Source organism: Gopherus evgoodei, chromosome 1 (assembly GCF_007399415.2).
Source record: "Gopherus evgoodei ecotype Sinaloan lineage chromosome 1, rGopEvg1_v1.p, whole genome shotgun sequence".
NCBI lineage: Eukaryota > Metazoa > Chordata > Testudines > Testudinidae > Gopherus > Gopherus evgoodei.
In genome coordinates this window covers 236,796,648-236,822,020 of record NC_044322.1, presented here as the reverse complement: position 1 = coordinate 236,822,020, position 25,373 = coordinate 236,796,648, and the positions used below count along the sequence as shown (strand labels likewise).

General features: G+C 47.1%; 1 protein-coding gene across 3 annotated transcripts in view; it reads left to right on the top strand.

Moving 5' to 3' along the window:
* Positions 1 to 16,584: 16,584 nt before the first annotated feature.
* The window catches only part of ARHGAP8 (Rho GTPase activating protein 8), a 113,361-nt gene continuing 104,572 nt past the window's right edge, over positions 16,585 to 25,373 (top strand). For all 3 annotated transcript variants that reach the window (XM_030539842.1, XM_030539835.1, XM_030539829.1), the window contains exon 1: positions 16,585 to 17,172. In XM_030539842.1, the coding sequence (XP_030395702.1) occupies positions 16,644 to 17,172 (529 nt within the window). In that variant the 5' untranslated portion in view covers positions 16,585 to 16,643. The remainder of the gene's footprint in view (positions 17,173 to 25,373) is intronic.

Here is a 25,373-nt window from a genome sequence, read left to right as displayed (position 1 = left end):
GATTGGAATAATACTTGCTCACGCAATAGCATATATCCCACGGGGTTAAACGAGACCACTGAAGATACTACAGAGGACAACGCACCCTTCGCCCTCTCCCACCATCCCCAAGAACGTCGAACCCGCCCGGTGAACTGGGCTGCCAGGTCTTGACATAAATACCACCTCCTTTTATCAGGATAGAGCCAATGGTACATATACCTCTAGGGTTAGGGGGAAGCGCCGGATAGGCTGCCTTGCCACACAGCCAAAAGTGTTCGGGTCTGAGGAGGAACCCACCGTCAGTCAGGGAGAGAGTGAACAACTGTCCTACATTGACGGAGGCACCGCCTGAATTCGTCCTAGCGTTGGGCCCAAGGCAATCCGCGCTCCCCCCCCAGCGAGAAAGTTTTCTTCATCATCGAGTGAGACAAATAGGTATACTTTAATGACTTATAAAAGTCGTCGCGGGGGGTGCCATTACATGGCTCCGGAACAGGGGGCAGATCTGTCTCATTCATACCAGAAGGGCTGGGGTCGCTCACGTTACCCAGGGCCTGAGTTTGGGAACAATAAGGATACGTGCCTAGCCAATGTGGTTTTGTTACATTATTTCCCAAGAATAGCCAACAATGGGATGCCTTGGGCCAGTCTCCAGGTGACAAGGGGAGTGGGCCCCTGCGACGTGCTTTAGTTTAATTAAAAATAGGGAAGACAAGGGGGGAAATGGGGTTAAAATGTTCACTTGTGCAACCTGTCCACTGCACGGTAGGGAGCCACTGAGCAAAGGGGGAAGAACAATTAAGGGGATTATTAATACTACTAAAGTTAAACACTAATGGCAATAAATCAAACAAAGGCCTATTTACAGACAGCCTGTTGGAACACGCAAGGCAGTTATCAGAGGTCAGCGAAGATAAGTCGATGTTTCCTCCCAGGGCTTCCTGGATCCAATAGGCTGCGAACAGAAGCTGATGGGTATTTTCGCCCACAGGATACCGTCTCAGGTTCAGCAGAGGTGGGCCCCTCTGATCGTTGTTCTGGCTTCCCGCCGCTATGGCGAACTGTAAGACAGAACAGAAGGCGGCCTTATTGGCCCCCATTAGTTCGTTCCCGACTCAGAACGTTTGCTTATCCAGTTATGATGGACCAAGGTGTGGGTGCCCCGGGCATCCACAATCGTGTAGGTATTGGGATATTTACCTGCACTTACAATTTGTGCAGCGTAGGGTTCTCGGTGACCTGAGGCCTGTGGCTCAGCCACCCAGACTAGTTGGTCAGGGTGATATACGGGAGTCCAGGGGCCTCTAGGTCTGGGGCTGATTTCCGGCCAACGAGAATAGTTTGCATTGAGGGAGATAAGAACCTGAGGTAATAGCGCACTCCAACGCTTATAGTCAACGTTGGGATTAACTGAACGTATCATGGTTTTCAGAACTCCGATTTTCCGCTCTACAACGCCATTACCTTCGGGGTGATATTTTAAGTGAATATGGAGGGAAGCCCCCCATCCCAACACCAATGCTTCGAAACGCTTGCTGGTAAAAGGAGGTCCCCCATCTGCTTGAACTTTGGAGGGCACACCCCATGCTGCGGCCACCTGTTGTAGTGCCCCAGCCGCAGCCGTGGTGGTATTCAGGGGGATACAGTGAGTTTGACGGGAGCCCAAATCTACCACTACCAGGGCCTTTGGGTGGCGACGGGCTCCAGGTAGGGGTCCCATTAAATCTATTTGCCACACCGCGCCGGGAGGAAAGTACTCTGCAGCGTACGCCCACCGCTCATAACGCGGGCGGTTTTGGGACCTGATTTGTGCACACTTAAGGCAAGACTGCACTACTCTTTCGCAGTCCTGCCGCCGTACCTCGGGTTTTCCCCGGGCGCCTAAGGTTAACTGATTATATAGGCGGCCACTAGGCAAATGCCTCCAATCCTCATGAAGCCATCGGAGGAAGGGGTCGGTTTTTAGCTGGGGCTGTTGCCCCAGGCACATTTGGGGTGCCTGAATCTCCCTCATCTTGCGATCCAATTCGGAGTGAAGGGGGTTAGAATCAGGTCGATGCGACGGGCAATGGGTTTGTCATAAACAGATAGCTAAGGGTTAATGTCTCTTTCATCTGAAACACCTGACCAGAGAACCAATCAGGAAACCGGATGTTTTCAACTTTGGGTGGAGGGAATTGTGTGTCTGAGGTCTTTGTTTTCTGTCTGCCTGCTTTCTCTGAGCTTTGGAGAAGTAGTTCTGCTTTCTAATCTTCTGTTTCTAAGTGTAAGGACAAAGAGATCAGATAGTAAGTTATATGGTTTCTTTTCTTTGGTATTTGCATGAATATAAGTGCTGGAGTGCTTTGATTTGTATTCTTTTTGAATAAGGCTGTTTATTCAATATTCTTTTAAGAAATTGCCCTGTATTGTGTCATCTTAATACAGAGAGACCATTTGTATTTTTTCTTTCTTTTTATATAAAGCTTTCTTTTAAGACCTGTTGGAGTTTTTCTTTACTTCAGGGAAATTGAGTCTGTACTCACCAGGGAATTGGTGGGAGGAAGAAATCAGGGGAGATCGGTGTGTGTTGAATTGGCTAGCCTGATTTTGCATTCCCTCTGGGGGAATAGGAAAGTCCTTTTTGTTTCCAGGATTGGGAACGGAGAGGGTAGTTTCACAGAGCTTGTGTCTGTGTATCTCTCCAGGAGCACCTGGAGGGGGGAAGGGAAAAAGGATTATTTCCCTTTGTTGTGAGACTCAAGGGATTTGGGTCTTGGGGTCCCCAGGGAAGGTTTTTCAGTGGGACCAGAGTGCCCCAAAACACTCTAATTTTTTGGGTGGTGGCAGCAAGTACCAGGTCCAAGCTGGTAGCTAAGCTTGGAGGTTTTCATGCTAACCCCCATATTTTGGACGCTAAGGTCCAGATCTGGGACTAAGGTTATGATATGGTGTAGCAGTGGTGGGATCTAGACAGAATCCAGAAGCCAGTAGGAAGATTATATTTTTCTTTTCTCTGCTAAGGGCTTTTTAGCAGAGAGAAACAGTTTGGTTTTAAAAGGGAACCAGAGAGAATTTTTTTTTCTGCTCTCTCTGGCAGTTTGTGGCTTGCATGTTAAGCAAGAAATCGTTAAGGGCTATCACGAGTCTTTTGTCACACAATAGCACTCCCATTGAAAGTCATACCAGCACTATATAAATGCAAATAAAGTGGTTTTTCAGGTTTACTTAACATTGAAGATTAGCTAAAGGCACTGTTGCTAGGCAGACTTCAGGAGGCAACAGAGAACCTGCAGTTCAGAGGATAAACACCGGAGGGCACCCCAACACAACAAAACAGGAATCATGACTTCTAAGGCAAAAATGGAGGCTGAAGACCAATTCAGAGAAGCTGAACACAGGCGACAACTGGAAATAAAACAAGCAGAGATGGAAATAAGAGAGAGAGAAAGAGAGGCGGCCCACCGCCGAGAAATGGAAAAACAACAAAAAGAGAATGAAGAGAAGGAAAAACAGAGAAAACATGAACTGGAGTTGGCAAAAGTTGGGCTGCATGTGCCAGCCAACCCTAACAACCCGGCGCCAATTATTGCTCCACAGCACAGGAAATTTCCCACCTACAAGGCAGGGGATGACCCCGAGGCCTTCTTGGAAAATTTTGAAAGAGCCTGTCTTGGGTACAGCATCCCCGAAGACCAGTACATGGTAGAATTAAGGCCACAACTCAGTGGGCCTTTAGCAGAGGTGGCAGCTGAAATGCCTAAGCAGCAAATGAATAACTATAAACTTTTTCAAACCAAGGCCAGATACAGGATGGGGATAACCCCAGATCATGCCCGTCGGCGTTTCAGAACCCAAAAGTGGAAACCAGAGGTGTCATTTCCCAAACACGCCTACTACATTGCAAAAAACTATGAGGCCTGGATAACAGAAAACAACATTCAAACCTTGGAAGAACTGAACCTCCTCATACAAATGGAGCAGTTCTTGGATGGTGTTCCTGAAGACATCACACGGTACATACTAGATGGAAATCCCAAAGATATCGCTGAGGCGGGGGAGATTGGAGCCAAATGGATGGAACTGGCAGAAAGCAAGAAAGCTACTGTCAAGGGGAACGATTACCACAGGGGGCACACAGACCATAAACCCTACAACCGAGGACCGCCAAAGACCCCACATACCACCCAAGTAAAGCCACAGATACCCTACCCTTCAACCTCACCAGTCTCCAGTAACTCACCTCGGCCCAGTGACCCATCAGATGGAAGATGCTTTAAGTGTAATGAACTGGGACATATCAAGGCCAACTGTCCCAAGAACACCATGCGAGTGCAATTCATTACACCACCATCACACCAAAGATCCCCAGGCCCGGATGCCTCTCAAATACCCTTGGAGCGAAGGGAAAATTTGAGAGTGGGCGGAAAGAAGGTTACTGCGTGGAGAGACACGGGGGCACAAGTGTCAGCTATCCACCAATCCTTCGTAGACCCCAAATTCATCAACCCAAAGGCCAAAGTTACAATTTACCCCTTCATGTCACAAGCTGTAGACTTGCCTACAGCTCAACTGCCTGTCCAGTACAAAGGCTGGTCAGGAATGTGGACTTTTGCAGTGTATGACAATTATCCTATCCCCATGCTACTGGGGGAAGACTTGGCCAACCAGGTGAGGCGGGCCAAGAGAGTGGGAATGGTTACACGTAGCCAAACCAGGCAAGCTTCCAGACCCATTCCTGTTCCTGAGCCGTCCACAGAGGCCCCGTCTGTGTTACCTGAGACCCAGACAGAGGTAGTGGACCCGGATTCCATGCCTACCACTGAAACAGCCACAGCATCTCCAGTCCCAGGCCCGGAACTGGAACAGCAACCAGCACCAGCAAGTGCAACCACATCTTCAAACTCAACGCCAGAGGGCGCCAGCGAGCCAAAACTGGCAGAAGCACAAGACAACCATACCCAAAAGGCTCAGCCAGAGCCTAAAATACCCTCAGGTGCACCAGCGGGGAGCGGTTCACCAGCAACGGAAACAACCCCATCACCTACATCGCTTCCAGAGGGACCAAGCCCAAGTCCACAGTCTGAGGAAGAACTGGTGACCCCAGCCTCAAGGGAACAGTTCCAGACTGAGCAGGAAGCAGATGACAGCCTTCAGAAAGCTTGGGCGGCGGCACGGAGCACCCCACCGCCTCTCAGCTCTTCTAATCGATCCCGGTTTGTTATAGACCAAGGACTTTTATACAAGGAAATTCTTTCTGGTGGACACCAGGAAGACTGGCAACCGCAAAAACAGTTGGTGGTTCCAACTAAGTACCGGGGGAAGCTCTTAAGCTTAGCCCATGATCATCCCAGTGGCCATGCTGGGGTGAACAAAACCAAGGACCGGTTGGGGAAGTCCTTCCACTGGGAGGGGATGGGCAAGGATGTTGCCAAGTATGTCCGGTCTTGTGAGGTATGCCAAAGAGTGGGAAAGCCTCAAGACCAAGTCAAGGCCCCTCTCCAGCCACTCCCCATAATTCAGGTCCCATTTCAGCGAGTAGCTGTGGATATTCTGGGCCCTTTCCCAAAAAAGACACCCAGAGCAAAGCAGTACGTACTAACTTTAGTGGACTTTGCTACCCAATGGCCAGAAGCAGTAGCTCTAGGCAACACCAGGGCTAACACTGTGTGCCTGGCCCTAACGGACATCTTTGCCAGGGTAGGTTGGCCCTCTGACATCCTTACAGATTCAGGGTCTAATTTCCTGGCAGGGACCATGGAAAAACTGTGGGAAACTCATGGGGTGAATCGCTTGGTCGCCACCCCGTATCAGCATCAAACCAATGGCCTGGTGGAAAGGTTCAATGGAACTTTGGGGGCCATGATACGAAAATTCATCAACGAATTCTCCAATAATTGGGACCTAGTGTTGCAGCAGTTGCTGTTTGCCTACAGGGCTGTACCACATCCCAGTTTAGGGTTTTCACCATTTGAACTTGTGTATGGTCACGAGGTTAAGGGGCCATTACAGTTGGTGAAGCAGCAATGGGAGGGGTTTACGCCTTCTCCAGGAACTAACATTCTGGACTTTGTAAGCAACCTACAAAGCACCCTCCAACACTCTTTAGCCCTTGCTAGAGAGAACCTAAAGGATGCTCAAGAAGAGCAAAAGGCCTGGTATGACAGACATGCCAGAGAACGTTCTTTCAGGGTAGGAGACCAGGTTATGGTCTTGAAGGCGCAACAGGCCCATAAAATGGAAGCATCATGGGAAGGGCCATTCACGGTCCAAGAGCGCCTGGGAACTGTAAACTACCTCATAGCATTTCCCAATTCCTCACTAAAGCCTAAAGTGTACCATGTTAATTCTCTCAAGCCTTTCTATTCCAGAGATTTACAGGTTTGTCAGTTTACAGTCCAAGGAGATGATGCTGAGTGGCCTGACGGTGTCTACTACGACGGGAAAAAAGACGGTGGCGTGGAAGAGGTGAACCTCTCAACCACCCTGGAACGTCTGCAGCGGCAACAAATTAAGGAGCTGTGCACTAGCTTCGCCCCATTGTTCTCAGCCACCCCAGGACGGACTGAACGGGCATACCACTCCATTGATACAGGTAATGCTCACCCAATCAGAACCCCACCCTACCGGGTGTATCCTCATGCCCAAGCTGCTATAGAACGGGAGATCCAGAACATGCTACAGATGGGTATAATCCGCTCATCTACCAGTGCATGGGCATCTCCAGTGGTTCTGGTACCCAAACCAGATGGGGAAATACGCTTTTGCGTGGACTACCGTAAGCTAAATGCGGTAACTCGTCCGGACAACTATCCAATGCCACGCACTGATGAGCTATTGGAGAAGTTGGGACGTGCCCAGTTCATCTCTACAATAGACTTAACCAAGGGGTACTGGCAAGTACCGCTAGATGAACCTGCCAAGGAGAGGTCAGCATTCGTCACCCATGCGGGGGTGTATGAATTCAATGTCCTTCCTTTCGGCCTTCGAAATGCACCCGCCACCTTCCAGAGGCTGGTAGATGGTCTACTAGCTGGACTGGGAGAATTTGCAGTTGCCTACCTCGATGATGTGGCCATTTTTTCAGACTCCTGGCCCGAACACCTACTCCACCTGGAAAAGGTCTTTGAGCGAATCAGGCAGGCAGGACTAACTGTTAAGGCCAAAAAGTGTCAAATAGGCCAAAACAGAGTGACTTACCTGGGGCACCAGGTGGGTCGAGGAACCATAAACCCCCTACAGGCCAAGGTGGATGCTATCCAAAAGTGGCCTGTCCCAAGGTCAAAGAAACAGGTCCAATCCTTCTTAGGCTTGGCCGGATACTACAGGCGATTTGTACCACACTACAGCCAAATCGCTGCCCCATTGACCGACCTGACCAAAAAGACCCAGCCAAATGCCGTTAAGTGGACTGATGAGTGTCAAAAGGCCTTTACCCAGCTTAAGGCGATGCTCATGTCTGACCCTGTGCTCAGGGCCCCGGACTTTGACAAGCCATTCCTAGTAACCACAGATGCATCTGAGCGTGGTATAGGAGCAGTGCTCATGCAGGAAGCAACAGATCACAACTTCCATCCTGTCGTGTTTCTCAGCAAGAAACTGTCTGAGAGGAAAGTCACTGGTCAGTCAGTGAAAAGGAATGCTATGCCATTGTGTACGCCCTGGAAAAGCTACGCCCATATGTTTGGGGACGGCGGTTCAAACTACAAACTGACCATGCTGCACTAAAGTGGCTTCATACTGCCAAGGGGAACAACAAGAAACTTCTTCGTTGGAGTTTAGCTCTCCAAGATTTTGATTTTGAAATTCAACACATCACAGGAGCTTTTAACAAAGTAGCTGATGCACTCTCCCGTCAGAGTTTCCCAGAATCCAGTAGTTAAAAAGTGTTCTTAAAATGTAAAAGTCTGTTAGTTATATACTTAGTAGTATATGTAAAGGTGCATGTGTTGTATTAATCTGTTTATTTTCAAGTTCTAGAAGGAAATTGCCGCCAGTGAGCTTCCCCACTGTCTGCAATTTGGGGGGCGTGTCATAAACAGATAGCTAAGGGTTAATGTCTCTTTCACCTGAAACACCTGACCAGAGAACCAATCAGGAAACCGGATGTTTTCAACTTTGGGTGGAGGGAATTGTGTGTCTGAGGTCTTTGTTTTCTGTCTGCCTGCTTTCTCTGAGCTTTGGAGAAGTAGTTCTGCTTTCTAATCTTCTGTTTCTAAGTGTAAGGACAAAGAGATCAGATAGTAAGTTATATGGTTTCTTTTCTTTGGTATTTGCATGAATATAAGTGCTGGAGTGCTTTGATTTGTATTCTTTTTGAATAAGGCTGTTTATTCAATATTCTTTTAAGAAATTGCCCTGTATTGTGTCATCTTAATACAGAGAGACCATTTGTATTTTTTCTTTCTTTTTATATAAAGCTTTCTTTTAAGACCTGTTGGAGTTTTTCTTTACTTCAGGGAAATTGAGTCTGTACTCACCAGGGAATTGGTGGGAGGAAGAAATCAGGGGAGATCGGTGTGTGTTGAATTGGCTAGCCTGATTTTGCATTCCCTCTGGGGGAATAGGAAAGTCCTTTTTGTTTCCAGGATTGGGAACGGAGAGGGTAGTTTCACAGAGCTTGTGTCTGTGTATCTCTCCAGGAGCACCTGGAGGGGGGAAGGGAAAAAGGATTATTTCCCTTTGTTGTGAGACTCAAGGGATTTGGGTCTTGGGGTCCCCAGGGAAGGTTTTTCAGTGGGACCAGAGTGCCCCAAAACACTCTAATTTTTTGGGTGGTGGCAGCAAGTACCAGGTCCAAGCTGGTAGCTAAGCTTGGAGGTTTTCATGCTAACCCCCATATTTTGGACGCTAAGGTCCAGATCTGGGAATAAGGTTATAACAGGGTTATAAACCATGGCCGGGAGAACTTACGTTCAAAGTTAAAAATAGTCTCCCATAAGGGCGTAAATGCTGTGGGGTTAGCCTCTCCCGTGAGAATGCTGAGACAAAATTGTGAGTCTATGCCCAACACGACTTGAATAGAAACGGAATGGGCCTGGATAACGTGCTGGGCAGCGAGAAGGACTCCATGGACCTCGCTATGCTGGGCCGATGAACCCGGGGGAAGGAGATCAACCTGGAAGTGTTCGCATTTAGCACAGAGGACTCCTGCCCGGGGGGTCGGGGAAGTGCCCCCGTCGGACACAATCCAGGGGTCATATTTTGTTTCTATACACAAGGGCTCCGAGGCCGCTGGGAATCGGACATCGTTTGGCAGCGATGTAAGCGTCCATTCCCGCCACGTGATTTCCCCCAAATAACACAGCTGTTGCCACGTTAGGCTGGTTCCGTGAAAACTGGGGGGGGGGGCAGCCGTGTGAGCCAAGGAATGAGGTGTACCTCTGGGCCGATCAGGGTTCCTTTACTAGATAGCGGGGCCCAAATGCGTGCCTCACCTGCAGCTAACAACATAAGTCCTATGGGTCCATATTGATACTGAGGGCCCTTGAGCCGTCGGGCCCAGTTATAGACCGGTTGCCCATCTTGTGATACTGAGTACCCATAGTGATGTTGTGTAAAGAAAAGGGTAATGGTAAAAGGTGAGTCCCTTTTATATCGCGCTAGCTGTGGGTTAGAGGCAAACCAGGTGGCTATTCGTTCCAGGCTTTTTTGGGCCTCAGGACTCCATATTTCCCGTTTCCGTTTGGACGAGAGGGGTTCCTGGATCGTTTCCAGGTCTACAAGGTGTTTATCTGGGATGAAGTGTCGGTGATAATTAATTAGGCCTAAAAGTCTCTGTAGTAGCTTTTTATTCTCGGGCGGGTCTTTTACCCAAGGGTCTAGAATTCCCGAGGTGGGTTGGCCACAGTGGCAGGGGTCATAATGTTGGCCTAAGAAGGAAAAGCTTTGAGAGGGCACAAGGCGGCTTTTTATCTCATTAATTCGCCACCCATTGGCCTTTAGTTCGGCTACCACGGTGTTAGTTACGTGTTGGACTATGTGTTCGTTGGGCCCAATTATGATTATGTCGTCCACATAGGCTAGAATGGTGGTGCCCCCAGTGGCTTCTACCCCCTTTAAGGTTTTTGCAAGAGCGGACGTGGCCAAGGCGGGGGAATTACAGAACCCTTGAGGGCACACCTTCCACTGGTACTGCGCGCCCTGGAAAGCGAAATTTAGGATTTGGGGTTTGTCCTCCAACGGGATTTGATAGACCATATCCTTTAAATCCAGGGTGCAGGCCCACCTTCCACTGGCATCGCTTAGCTGTTGCCGTATTTCTGGAATGGTGGCTGGGCCTGCAAATGGGAGGTGTCGGACTCGGTTATTTGCCTGTCTATAGTCGATGACCAATCGAAATTCAGAGGGGTTGCCGGGCTTGGGGATACCCCAGCCGGGAGATAGATAGTTTGACGCGGTTGCCTGTGCTATCCGTCCCTCCTTTAATAATTGGTCGAGCAGCTGCCTAATGAGGGGGATGCCTTCAGGCTTCGTGGGAATAGGGGAAAATTTCCATGAACTGTTATTAACAAGCTCGGGGCTATAAGGGGGAGGGGGCATCGGGCGACAGGGTGACAGGCAGGGCCTGACAGACTTGTTTTTGTAATCGCAGTCGTTTTATATCCCCAACCCCCAGCAAATTTGTTCCTCCCAACAAAGCCTTAACTTTCCGCTTATACCCCTTGTGAATCAGAGTAAAGCAGACTACAGGTTTTTCTTCAATGCTGTTAAGACCCTGAATGAACATAGTAGAACTTGTGGGTACATGAGGTACATCGGGTTTAATAACGGAGATTTGAGCTCCGGTGTCCAACAGGAAAGATACAGGGGTGTGAAGGGGTTTGGGACCGGCTACCAATAGGGTGTGATATGGTCGGTCATCCCAAGTCTCTGTAGAGGCCGGGGCGCACCCGGCCTCTACTCGTTTTTTGTCCTCAAATAGTCGTCCCAGTCCTTCCATCCTGTTTCCCCAAATCTTGCTGTTGGGTATCAGACATCTTCCGCAATGCTTTCTTGGGGATCCCCTTATGTAATAGGAACCCAAAAAGTGCTCTTTCAGCCTTGGTTCGTTCAGGATGTTTAGGCTGACCCTTATTAACAGGACTCTCAGCTGGAAGGGCTGAAACGGGGTTTTTTGAGGCGGGTGGCATTCGAAGACGGGACATAGGCTCATATAAAGTAATTAGAGGCTGCCCGATCCAACCATGTAGTAATATGGATCCCCCTGTGTCAATCGGTGGTGCGCCATCTATGGCTAAGTCCACTGCCTCCCTATTGACCGGGATCTGGGTAGGGTCCGCGACGTAAAGGAACAGAACACCCGCCTGAAGTTGTTGCGGGTTTAAATTTAACGGTGTCACTTGTGGGTCCCACATTACGATGGACGCTCCGGCAATAGCCCAGATGATCTCATGGGGTGTATTTACGCTGCCGGGAGGTACATACATTCCCTTAAAACTGCCTTTCATGGCCAAGGCGGCCGCGGCCGGGGCGGTAAGCGGCCAGACCCCATTTCTTAAGAGATGATGGCCCGTGAACCCTGCTGACCAGCTGGACATTTTAGCCAGAACAGCGGCTTCTTCCCTATCCACTACCTCCGCCCCGTGATCCAGGGCCAGACGACCCAGCCATATTAGGGGCGCCTCGCCCTCCCTGCGCCTTGTGTCTGCTAAGAATTCCTTCAACTCCGCCTTAGTGCGAGTTCGGTACTCGGTGGTCGTAACCGTCTGGCCTGTATTAGAATCCACCTTATTTTTGGTGATAGCAACGGGCATTCCCTCCATCTGCCTCTCCTTCTCAGGCGCAGGTGGGGCTGAGGGGAGAGCAGGATAGATTGAAGGGGAGGCTTCATAGGGGGGTGGGCTTCTACCAGTCTGACTCCCGTCCTCCTGCTCCTTGCCACTTATCTCACATTCTGCGCTGTCGGTGCCGTTAGCAGCGGCCTGTTTAGCAGCAAATATAGTGCTTTCATGAAGGACCGCACAGAGGTCCAGCGCCTTGTTCAGTGCGCTGAACAAGACCGTGGACACGTCTTCCGACTTATACTCGTCTAGTCTAAGTTTCTTTGACCGCCTGGTCTGTTCCAACTCCTTCAATAACTGGGCTAGCAACCCGTGGGCTGTATCACCCGGCTGTACCCGGGGCGGCGGTATGAGTTTTGAAACAGTGGCCCCGGACCTTTTTATGATGCGGCTACACTCCTTCCAAATGCCTGACGGTGTCTCGGTCCGACTAGTATCTGCAACCCCCGTGCACTGGGGTTGCAGGGAACTATCGGCCGGCTGACATTTAAAGGTGGGATGGCAATGGAGGAGACATCCTACGGCAGGCAGGGTTAATGAGGTCGTATAGCTTTTTGACCCTGACCCTGACTCTATAATACAAATCCAATCTAGGGTGGGCCTCGCAGACTGTCTGCTGGCGACTTGGTGAAATTGTAGGTGTTGAAATTGCTCGTGCTCAGATTGTTCACGGTCCCCACTACACCACGGGCACTGACCCTCCCGAAGGCATCCTGTTCGTGACGCCATGTTGATCACGGATTGCTCTCGCCCCTCGCTCCACCAATATGGCCACCAGGTGCCCGTTATCTACCGGGTAATGAGCGTTGGGGTAGGGCGGAGGTTCGATCACTGGATGCCCTCGGGGGGGGGGGTGACAAGTGCCCAAGGGTAGCGACGGGGATGACGCAAGTAATCAGTCGTAGTGTTAAAAAATGAGGGTTTATTAAATGAGTCACAGATAAGGATAAGGGACAACACGATTAGTTACAACTTGGGCTTACAATATAATACCAGAACAAATAATACAAATACTGCAATTACAAATAGAAGCTGGCCCTGGTACTTTTCTAAGTCCCAGTAATTATGCAGGTTGTTCCAGGGGTTAGTAAAAGTGATATTGGTGCTATTAGTAACCATAAATGCAGCAACTAGTCTCACTAAACACAAATTGTGAGGCTCGACTGGTTCCCCTTGCTTTCAAGGTTTCCTGGTCAACGGGTTTCCCCTAGCAGGAGTCTTGGGGCGGCTGGAATCAGTCTTTGCCTCTTATCTATTAGCACAGTTATACTTAACAGCTAATTCTACTTACACATACAAACCACAAAAGTTTCATTACGGCCGGCAAGCGGTTAGGCTTCAGGAAACGCGTGAGCCGAGAGAGATCTTCAGGTTGATCAGGCCTGGGTACGGTTCGACGGGAATTCGAGTTCTCTCCGCCCGTCCCCGGGAGGGGGCCGGCAATATATAGCGAATTTTTCGTCATAATTTATGATAAGCCAATTGCGGGGTCGCAAGTGGCTCATGCCCATACAAGGGAGGCAATCGGGCCCCAGCATCCCTACCCAGGAAGCAACCGTCGTGGGGGAACTTCGTCCCTCCAGGCCGGCCGACCACAAGGTTGCTTTTTCCTGTTACAAGTTCTGCTTTCTGAGCAGCTACGTGACCAGTGGCAGTTCTGGGGGCTGGGGGAAAAATCCGTTGGGGGGTGGAGGCCGGAGCACCCGTTGTCTGGCCCTGGGGCCCCAACTTGGGGGTCTAACAAGTTTGAGTCCAAGATCAAAGCAAATTACTTGCATTTTGTCCTTAGATTTAGAAAAGAGGTAGAAACAGCATGTTGCTGTCTCAGGCAGCTTTGCTTGGCCAGACTTACAGAACTAGCTAGAAAACACAATGCTTCCCATTGTAGGGGCTTCTAGTTCAATTTAGCTTGAACGTCTTTTTGTCTCCTGGCACAATTTCACTGAAACTTTGAAACAGTGTTTTGATCTTTGTCTGAACATTACTAGGAAAAGCAGCCTCGTTTCTCCCGTCCCAGTACACCTTCCTATGCCATTGCAATGAGTTCTGGGGAACCATTGCTGTGAAGGGGGTGGGTTTGCATGCAGAACCAAGCAACCACAGATTGTCTTGAGCAGTTGCTTTCTCTGGCCTTTTGGTACCCTCCAGAGTGATATCTGCCAGGATCACTATGGCCTGTAATAATTTTAGCAGTGTTTACTACACTATCCCTACAGTTCTCCTATACCCGACCCCAGACCCCTCATGGTCAGAAGTTTTGAAAAGCACCTGCATATACTATGGTGTGCGCCACTGCATGGTCTGGAAACAAGCAGTACTGATTGTGATCCTGTTTATTCTTTGGGGGAAAAAAATTAGGTAATTGTGATACTTATCTTTTGATGTCTCCTAACCCCTTAAACCACCAGACAGACAGACAGACATTGTTAGATTTATCAGTGACCTTGAAAGGCCATCCCTTCCACAACTGCTGAAAGACTCATCAAAATAAGGAGGAAAAAGCAATGGATGTGGGAGGATGTGTTTGCAGAGCTACTCACGACTTCTGAGTCCACAGCCCATGAGACCAGGGAAGAAAGGGAATGGATGCTGGAGGAAAGGCACAAGGACCGAAAGGTACACTCAGCCTCAGAGGTAAACAAAGACATGCAGCTCTTCAGACAACACACTCAGCTGTCTCAGAGTATTATGGAGAACAGCATCCAAAAAGACCTGCACCCCAACAGTCACTATACTGCGTGGACAATACCTTCTTCCCAGGGCTGGAGCCATATCTCACCAACACCCTGACTCCCCTCAAGGTGCCAGCATTCCCTGCAACAATAACCCTTCTTCTCAGTGCCACTGGACAAGGAGAACTGCCATGACTACATGTACACTAATTTGTGATGCAGCCCAGAGCATCCAGCACCTTGCACTGTATTTTTTTGTCAGGTTGTTCAAACTCTGTAGATAATCTTTCCACTTCTTTAATTCACCATGTTAATGTTTTCTCCTTAGTCTTCCAAATATTACGTAATACACAACATAGAGGAATATTTGGCTCACAGAGATTTAGCCTAGTCATGAAATATCTCCGTCATTCCTTTAATCTGCCAAATGTACACGCCACAGTCCATCTGCACCTGCTCAAGTAATAGTTAAATGTTTCCTTGGTGCTGTCCAGCTAATCTATATATAGATTCATGGGAGAGGGAAGCAAAAGGATAAGACTTGGGTCCCTGAGAGTAACGACTGGCACAACCACCTCACCAATGCAAATATGCTAGTATGGAGGAAAATGTCCCTGCTGGTGTCTTTACAAAACTTCTGTATACCTAAAGCATCCTGCACCTTTCCTGACTACCCAATGGTAAGGTTAGTGAAATGTCGACAATAATCTACCAATGCCTGCATAAGCACAAAGGCATACTTTTCCATGATTATGTAATCAGAAGTGTGGGAGGGAGGGAAAGAGGGTGGAATGAATGGGAATATACACTGCATCTATTGCCCCAAAGCAGTTAGAGAAGCCCACTCATTTCAGTGAATCCATCTATTAATTCCTGCACGTTGCCCAGAGTTACAATCATGTGCATCACAACATGCCTAATGGCCATGCACACATGGCTGACAACCACCCCTACTCTAAATTTACCAATATCAAAGTGATTGCCTGCTGACCACTAACAATCCAGGGTTGCAAGTGTATGCTGGGTGATTGCCCCCCATCCCTCTACTGCCAAGCAGCCTGGGGTGAGCTCACCACACAACTGCAGCAACAGGGCCTTCCACATCTGAAAGTTCTGTGCAGCCATGACTGGCCATGCCAGGTTTGCATCATACTCTGACCCCACCACTCAATACTTGTTTCACGGTCCCAGAACCACCTTTCCACCATGTGGAGCTGGTCACTATATGTCTGCAGCAGCTGGTGACTTTGTCAGTGTCCGCATCCATCTACTCTCCTCAGTACTCTTTTCCATTCTTGTATGGGCAGCTGCTGTGGTGATAATTGTGGCTCCACAAATACAAAATAATCTGTCACCCTGTTTCTAAACAGACATGGTAGCTGCCCCCAGATGTGTTTAGCATCCATGCTTCTGACTGCAAGATAGCAGATACTGAAAACTGGCACAAAGAAGGGCAAATTATGGAACGGGACAGAGAAAACTCAGAATTTTAGAAAATGGCCAAAAAAAAATAATAGAAAGACGATTATGGGTGGAGGTGGAGCAGAGGGATTTCTGGGACCTACACTCCAAACTCCAAGATTCCCTGAGAACTGATTTCCCACAATGCATCACCCCCTATTTTCCCACAAGGCACTGCATCAGGTGGTGGTACCAGGGACATTGGGAAGTCAATACAATGTGGTGCTGTGAGGATCTGCTGCAGTAGCCAAGGTAGCCATATGTAAAAGTATGTTAGCAAAATAGCAATGTTTGCAGCTGAATGTTGTGGGAACTGCTACTAGTAAAACTTTCTGGGATTGACATGACCTCAGGCTGAACAGCCCTTTCTTCCTGAAGCAGCCCCTCCCTGGAGACCATCAGTACTTAATCCCAAAGTCATGGAGATGCTTAGCTCTCATCTACAATACTTTTACCTGTATTACACCCAGTGTTATAACTGGGTACTCTTGAGTCCATTATTATAGAGGAGATACAAGTTTTAGTAAGAAAATTTCAGCTCCTTCCACCTAGGAAGAAAAAACAATTTGATGGATCCATGGCTACATTGTAAAAAATCTGGAGCCATCCCATGTGAAATTATAATAATACCGAGCCTTTCCATAGCTCTTTCCAGCAGTAGATCTCAAAGCACTTGCAGAGCGCCCCGTGGTTATTTTACAGCTGGAGAAACTGAGGCACACAGAGGTGGCGTGACTTGCTCAAGGCCACCCAGCAGAGCAGGCCAATGGCAGGGCCAGGAAAACGACCCACATTTCCCGATTCCCAGTCCAGTCCTTTGCCCACACTGCCTCCCCTCCTAAATGTGGCTCTGGCGCTGCCTCACACAGGCTGTGGGCCCTGGACGAAGGAGCCCAGCCCGCACTCCTCATTAAACGCCCAGCGATTGTCACAACCGGCTGGGGACCTTCCTTGTCCCCAAACCAAGGGCGGCCGCAGCGCTTACTCACGTACTGCGGCGGGAGGGCGCTCCCCAAGCGGTGCACGGGACAGAGCCATTGGCGGGAGAAGGGGCCCGGGCCGGGCTCCCCGGCTTTGCCTCCAGCTCTCCCTGGGCTGCGCTGGCCGCGGGAAAGCAGCTCCGGGGCAGACGGGCGGGGTGTGCACGCAGCATTGCGCGCTGCCCGCCGCCTGCCACTCCCGCCCTGCCCCTCCTCCCGCCGCAGGTAGGCACCGCTCCCCCGGGAGCCGCCTGCGGAGCCCACCGTGCTGGTCCCTCCCTGGCTGCGCGGGAGCAGGAGCCGCGGCCGCCGCGGGTGAGTTCAGGGGCGCTCCGGCGGGCAGCCGGGCTGCGCTGCGCGAGGAAGGACCCGGCTGCTTGGAATTTCCTCGCAGGGCGCGAGCGCGCAACAGGCTGCGCTGCCCAGCGCTCCTCCCTGCGGCCCGCCCAGGGGGACAAGCAGCCAGGGGTTGCCCTGCGTACACTGCGCGGGTTCCCCCCCAGCCCCTCAGTGAGTTTCCCTCCTCCCCAGCCCCAACCGGCCCGACCTCCCCACACTCGCGTGGGGTTTGTTTCCTGCGGGCACCCCCCACCTCCCTGCTGCTCGCAGCGTCCCAGGAGCGCGTGCGTCGCACAGACCTGTGCCTGGGAGTTGCTCCTGCTGGGCTTGGTCTGTGGCAGGGCGGAGGAGCTGTTGTTCTAGGCTGCAGGGGTCTTGCACTTTCTGGGATGGTGGAAGAAGGAAAAAAACCTCTCAGCCTTGGCTGGAGTTTTGAGACGTCCCCGGCTTTTAGATTAACCGCTGTTATTCCGCCAAATTTCTGCTGCTGGTGTTTTAACTAGACCGTAGAACAGAGTTACCAATACCTTGGGAACGAGGGAAGTTGTTCCTAACTCTGAAAATGTTTGTTAACGCTGAACAAAAAGTTGGGGTTGTTCTTTCAAAAGTTTACACCTGAACACTGAATTAATACAGCTTTGAAACTTCGCTATGCAGAAGAAAAATGCTGCTTTCCGTTTATTTTTTAGTAGTTTACATTTAACATAGTACTGTACTGAACTTTTTTTTTTTTTTCCTGACTGCTGCAGCCTGATTCCGGACTTCTAGTTCCAGTATGGTTGACTGGTCACTTTTTGAAACCCTGGTGTTTGTAACTCTGAGGGCTTGTCTACATCAGAAAGTTGCAGTGCTGGTGAGGGAGTTACAGCGCTGCAACTTTGAAGGTGTACACATCTGCAGGGCATCACCAGCGCTGCAACTCCCTGTTTGCAGCGCTGGCCGTACTCCCGTTTTGTCTCGGGTGTAGAGGATCCAGCGCTGGTGATCCAGCGCTGGTAATCCAATGTAAACACTTACCAGCACTTTTCTTGACCTCCGTGGAAGGAGGAAGCCTCTGGTAATCAAGCTGGTCTCCTTCCCCAGCTTGCTCTCGCGTTCCCGGAACCCCGAGCAAGCAGGTCTCCTTCCCTGCGGTTTGCAGGGGGGTTCGGGAACGTGAGAGCAAACCGGGAAAGGAGACCAGCTTCGCCGCGGTTTGCTCTCCCGTTCCCCGAGCAAGCAGGTCTCCTTCCCTGCGGTTTGCAGGGTGGCTCCGGGAACCCGAGAGCAAACCGCGGCGAAGCGGGTCTCCTTTCCCGGTTTGCTCTCTAGTTCCCGGAGCCCCGAGCAAGCAGGTCTCCTTCCCTGCGGTTTGCAGGGTGGCTCCGGGAACGCGAGAGCAAACCGGGAAAGGAGACCAGCTTCGCCGCGGTTTGCTCTCCCGTTCCCCGAGCAAGCAGGTCTCCTTCCCTGCGGTTTGCAGGGGGTTCGGGAACGCGAGAGCAAACCGCGGCGAAGCGGGTCTCCTTTCCCGGTTTGCTCTCTCGTTCCCCGAACCCCGAGCAAGCTGGTCTCCTTCCCTGCGGTTTGCAGAGGGGTTCGGGGAAACGCGAGAGCAAACCGCGGCGAAGCGGGTCTCCTTTCCCTGTTTGCTCTCTCGTTCCCCGAACCCCCCCTTGAAGCCGCCCAACAGCGCTGCAGTGTGGCCACATCTAACACCACTTGCAGCGCTGGTTGCTGTAAGTGTGGCCACTCTGCAGCGCTGGCCCTATACAGCTGTACTAATACAGCTGTAACTACCAGCGCTGCAAAATTTTAGATGTAGACATGGCCTGAGATTCTGCTGTAGGTCAAAACTCTTTGCCGGCCAAACAAACAAATAGTTCCCAACAGGTGTGCTTGTTATCAGGCAATATAACAAACACATCCCTTGCAAGACAGGAAGCCAAGAGTAAGAGGCATCATTTTAAAAACACTTTTTATTAATATATATTTTAAGCCAAGCACAGTTCAATGATTTCTTACAGCAAATACTTGTTTTAATACTGCCTGTTGAATCCCAGGCACTCCTGTATAAATACAAAGCAGTATATATTTTTAATAATAGCTATTGCTAGGTTTTTTTATTTTCTCTGATGAGTAGTTAATGTACAGAAATCATAATGTTGAGCTATGATTAAAGCCCTTTTTCTGCAGTTGATACTATGTGGGTGGGCAGTCATGTCACACAGGTTCAGCAATCTGCCAGGGAACTAATAATTACAGGTTCAATGCCTTAGATGTCTTTAACAAAGAAACGTAAATGGGTAGAGAATGGGAATGTCTTAGCAGAAGTGTGTGCTGTGGAATGGGGGGAAATAGTTCTGCATTTATTATAAAACATTTTACCTTCACTGGCGGACATTTGACTTTGACTTTCATTATAGCAGAGCTAAAAGGCCACCCCATTGCTTTATAAAACTTTACTCCATTTTAAATATATTTTATTCAGTTTTCAGAGTTTTTAATTTTTTCATCTATTTTTCTTTCTATATTGTGTGACATGGCACATAAATATGTGCTCAAATTTTTAAAAGATTTAATAGCTTGCTAAAATCTTCCCCCCAGGATCCCTGCTTAATTCAGAGCACAGTATATCGTCATATAAACAAAGACTATCATAATGCATGTGACCAGTGCATATATATGAGTGGGCTAAATTAAGGTTGCAAAGGCAAACCTAATTCCAGCACATCCTAATTTTTGAGTGCTTGACTTTGCAACCGTAACATTTTAATGTAGCTTCTTGTGTGTAATAATGTATATAACTTACAAATTTAATGTTGTTCAAAAGTGCTTGGCTGGCAAACATGAAGACTAAAGTCTTTTTAGCCAGAGGCAGGAACAGGCTTCTCTCTACCTCTGGACATCCCACCTCGAGAATGAGTGGACACTGCAGTCCAGTATCTATTGATTAGGAATGTTGGAATGTAAGTTCAGTTTCGCTGACTTGCTGTGTGACCTAGGGCAAGTTGTTTAAAGGAATGCATGATTTTGGCCCCAAAGTTAGATTTCATAAAAGTAGGTCTTCAGTAAACTTAAGAATGGAATGTTTCCAGAACCTTTAAACACTTCAATAGAAAGTTGTCTTTTAAAATAAATAAATAAATTGAGTGATTTCAAACAAATGTTGTAACACTGAGCCACCTGGAAGTGAAACTGACTTTAATGAATTAAAAACAGAACTGACTTCATTGATTCCTGGACTCCCTGCCCCATTATTAGATGAGGAATACAAAATTGAAAAGTAAAATGGATTTTTAAAGTTTTTTCAGTTTTAATAGTAGAAGAGCTTTAATAGAGGTAAAGAAACGTTCTTGTTCACGACACTGATCTTGCAAACACATATGATCTTGCATATGTTTAAGCATGTGGGTAGACTCCTTGAAATTAATGGAATGCCTCAAATTCTTAAAGCTATCCATGTTCTTAGTGTTTGCAGGATTGATGCTAATATGATTAAGTAGTTCCTTTTGTTCTCAGTTTTAGAAAATGGTGCAGAGTCAATTTCGCCACTGGTGTAAGCAGTTATTTTCAGTCCAGTTGTACCCATTTACCCCATAGCTGATAGAATTAGTCAAAAACCATTGAAATTCTGATTGGGGGGCCGGAGGGGAGAAGTCATTAAAATTTCAGAACCTTTTTTCCTTGTTTTTTGACCAGCTATATGGTCAGCTGATATTTGAAATTTGTATGAAATTTTTCAACAATTTTGATTTTTGTTATAAAAGAACAAACATTTTTCACAAACGTTTGTTTCCATTTTTTTAACCTCCTGATTGGTTCATGTCTACAAGTTCTCCATGGAAAGTGACCCTATAAGAAAGAAAACAGAGGCTGGGGACTGAGACTGAAGAGTAACATATGCAAATCCTGACCCAAGCAACCTGAACAGCATTACTTGATTCTATGGTATAACATAATAAAAAAGACATAATATTTATAATACAGTTTTTCAGTTGAGTCACATTTATAGGATAGCAGATAAGTCAGTCAGTAATAAAATGACTTATTTCCTTCTTCTCCCCACCCCACCCTGGCTTTTACCCTACTAAGACACTTGCCTACGTGCCTAGAAGCTCCGTTTACACTGTGACTTTCAAGTGATTTTGTAACCAGTTACTGACATGGTTGGCTTAAACATGGTTTGCATCCATATGCAAAAAGGTTAATCCACAATTTGCAACTGCAGCAGCTGATCACGTGGGCCTAGGCTGCTATATTTCATAATACTCTTATTTTGTTCTGTAGAGGGCTGGCACAGGTCTGCTGTCTCACATGGCACTTACACATTTGGCAGCACTGCCATGCGTCCCCTGCATCTCAGTGGGATTCTCTCACCTGCAGCTGAGCAGCAGGAATTTTCAGTAAATATTCATGGTTTTCATTACATGAAAAATCCTGATAACTCTTTTGTCAATTGAAAGAATGTTTTCTGAAAAAAGGCACAATTTTTTTTGTGAAAAATGTTGACAATGTAGACAAGCTTTGATTAAAAAAAAAATTACATTTGAAAACAGTGAAACATTTTTTTTTGTTTGAAAAATTTCTACCAGCTCTTAAAAAAAATCCTGGGCCATAGAACTCGTGTGGGAAATTACTGACTAAAGCAAAATTAAAATGACCAATTTATAAACCTCTCTGGACAGGAGAGCGAGGAGTGGTTGTAAAAGAATTACCGACAAACCCTTAATTTTAGCAGTGCTGCTGGGCATGCCGCGCATAAGACACATATACATTCCCTAATCAAGCCTGCCAACTTCAAAACTAATAGCTCAATTGGTACCTTTTTACAAAAACAATCAGCGAAAAAGCTTTCAATTTTTTATCAACTGTAGTCTGTTTCAAATGAGAGACCGGCAGTTAGTATTATTGTTAATGCTAAATAACAGCTTCTTTGTACTATTGAATTCTCTGTGACCCAGGCAAAAATAAACTGCTTTAAAATAAAATGTAACATGTTTTTGAAGACATGTAAATATAATCGCTGGCTTAGAACTAGGGCCCTACCAAATTCACAGTTCATTTTGGTCAATTTCACGGTCATAAGGTTTTTAAAATAGTAAATTTCATTATTTCAGATGTTTAAATCTGAAATTTCACTATGTTGTAACTGTAGGGGCCATGACCCAAAAGGTGGATGGGGCGGCGGCGGGGGTGGGGGGTGTCGCAAGGGGTTTTGATATTGCCACCCTTATTCCTGTGCTGCCAGCACAGAAGTAAGGAATGCATGGTATGGTATTGCCACCCTTCTGCACTGCTGCTGGTGGGGTGCTGCCTTCAGAGCTGGGCACCTCGCCAGCAGCTGCTGCTCTCCGGCCACACTACTCTAAAGGCAGCACAGAAGTAAGAGTGGCAATACTGAAACCCTCTACAACAGGGGTCGGCAGCTTCTGACGCGCGGCTCACCAGGGTAAGCACCCTGGCGGGCCAGGCCAGTTTGTTTATCTGCCGCGTCGGCAGGTTCGGCCGATCATGACTCCCACTGGCCACGGTTTGCTGTCTCAGGCCAATGGGGGAGGCTGGAAGCGGGGCGGGCAAGGGATGTGCTGGCCACGGCTTCACGCCTCCTCCACTGGGCTTGCTCTGATGTGGAACTCCCTTTGAAATCAGGAAATATTCTATGTGTGGAGAGTTTGCAGGATCTGGCCCATAATCCAACCAGTTGAATTTCATATAGATGATTAATTTAGAATTTCTGAGATAAAACCAATCATCTGGGAGAAATGTCTTAGAGAAATATGAGAGAGAATTTCTGTATTTAGGGGCATGGCTAGAATCTCTGATGTTTTGCAGGTCACTTCTAAATGAATGCTTGGGAGTAAAGAAAACTTCTTCCATCTTCTTGAAAATCTTCTGAATAGGAGGTCTCTAAATGTCAGATAACATGCGTATTGGGAAACTTGTGTTTTCCATTGTGTTTTGAAACATGCCTTGGAATACTGGAATGCTCCAGAGGGGAGAGAAGTTTCAGAGAAGGTTCTTGGAACGAGAAAGCTGATGGCATGGTTTGGTTTGGTTTGGTTTTTTTTCATTTGTAAAGAGCCACTGACTTCTTTGGGAAGGGTACAGACCTATTTACAGTTCTCCACAGGCCTTTTCCCCTCCCTGTCCCATTCCCTTACCACCTGGGCTTTTCTCTGCTATTCAAAACAAACCTGAACGTTTTCGAAAGAGAAAAATAATGCATCCTATTTTAAATGGACAGAGACAGTGAGAAATGTGAATCTCATGAACTATCTTCTTTGTGGTTTGTCTGAATTCTGTTCCTCCTCTATTCTGTTAAATGTCAGTCAAAGTTGCAAATACCTGTGCACAATCAAAATTTTCTCATTGTTGAAGCAGTTCTTAGGGTATGAAAAACCTCTTAGAAGTCTGAGGCTCAGGCTAAAACTCTAAGGTTTGGCACGCTACACAGGAAATTGGCTTTCAGCAAAGCCTTCAGAACAAAATTTTAACTCTATAACATCAAAGACTTTCTCAAACTCTCAGTAGCTCCTGCTTATTTATACTGAGTTTCAATAGATTTGTAACCCAGTCACCTTAGCAGTTTTAACTCTGCAAAAGTTTACAATGCACTTGCTTGTGTGTACGTACCCCACTGCCATCTGTTGGGTAGAATATATCTAACAGTTTACTTTGTTGTGAAAAATATTCCATTAGTGCACTGGATTTGCACCCTACATTTTAGGAGCTGAAAAGTGACAAGTCCATTTCCCATGTTGCATGTACATTATAGATGGTCAGTCAATGACTGAGATATATATTTGCCACAGAATAGTACAAGGTCTACTAAAACTGAATTCATTTAAAAAATGTGACTTTGCATTCATGATGAGTGCAGATGACTGATTTTTGAGTTCATTAGAAGAGATTGGTACAAGCTATTGCAGGCTGAAAAAAGTGTAAGGAGTAGGTAGAGAATAGAATTCTCGCTCCAGTGAAGTTAATGGCAAAACTTGTGATGATTTCAGCCAGGATATACATGAGCATCTTCAACTAGGAAGACAATGTTCCTTACCTTAAATCTTGAATAAATTACCCTTGCATCATCCATGCCTGTCATTCCACTTTTATTGATATGAGTTAAATGAGTCAGGAGGAAAGTGGGATAGATCATTTATGAAAATCTACTTGTCAGGGTCTTGTCCCAACGCCTTTTAAATGTACCAAGTGGTGGAAAAATTCTTTGGAAACTATACCTAGCATGGATAGTTGCTGTATGTTTACAGCTTTGCTTTTCTCAATAGCTGGGTGTAGTATACATGCTGCCTTAATTGATAAAAGATTAAATAGGCTTGACAGATTCACAGTTGTAGGCTTAACTTTGCAGTCAGGATCCTGTGAGTCAGACTCAAAAGCTAAATTATCTAATCCCAAGAAGGAAAAAAAAATGAAGAAAAAATGCAACAAAAATTGAAGGTTCCCTTTCATATTCAATGGTCATCTCTGCAGACAGAAAGAAGATTGAGTCCATTATTTCCACACATCATGTTAAAAATAATTCAAAATATATAGGCTAATTTTTATATTATTACCTTAATCTGTGGTCCTTATTCTACCAGTTGTGACCTCATTGATTATGGTGACTGGTATCAGGTGACATCCCATTTGTAAACACTTAATAATCTGCTGCAGGAAGCTTAAATGGGCACCAGGAACTGGAAAGCTAATCAGTTTCAAACAAATGAATCTGAAGTACTTTCTACATATTGCATCTGTCCTGGGTCCCTCTGACAACTTTGATTTTTTTTCCAACCACGTTTTCCTATTTTAAAAAAAATATTTTCTCTTTTGTCTGTGTGAAAGATCTACAAAAGGAAAACTACCTGATTGCAAAAAAGACAGTGAAACCGACTATACACAAAATGCCATCAGATGCATAAAATAAACAAACTGTAAAATAGAGGGAAAACCTTTCTCTAATTCTGTCAGCTATCCCAATCTTTGGTGTTAGTTGTAGTAATAGTAGGTAAAGCAGTTTTTGACGGAAATGTGATTTTTAAATTGAAAGTGTCCCTTGTAAAGTTACAATAACCTCTTGCTCCAGCCTCAGAAGTAGTAAGTATTAAATTATTGTAAATGGCTTTTTTAAGAGGAAATAATTTTCAATGCCTAAAACATTCTAAATAGTCACCTACAGTTTCATTATTTTTTAT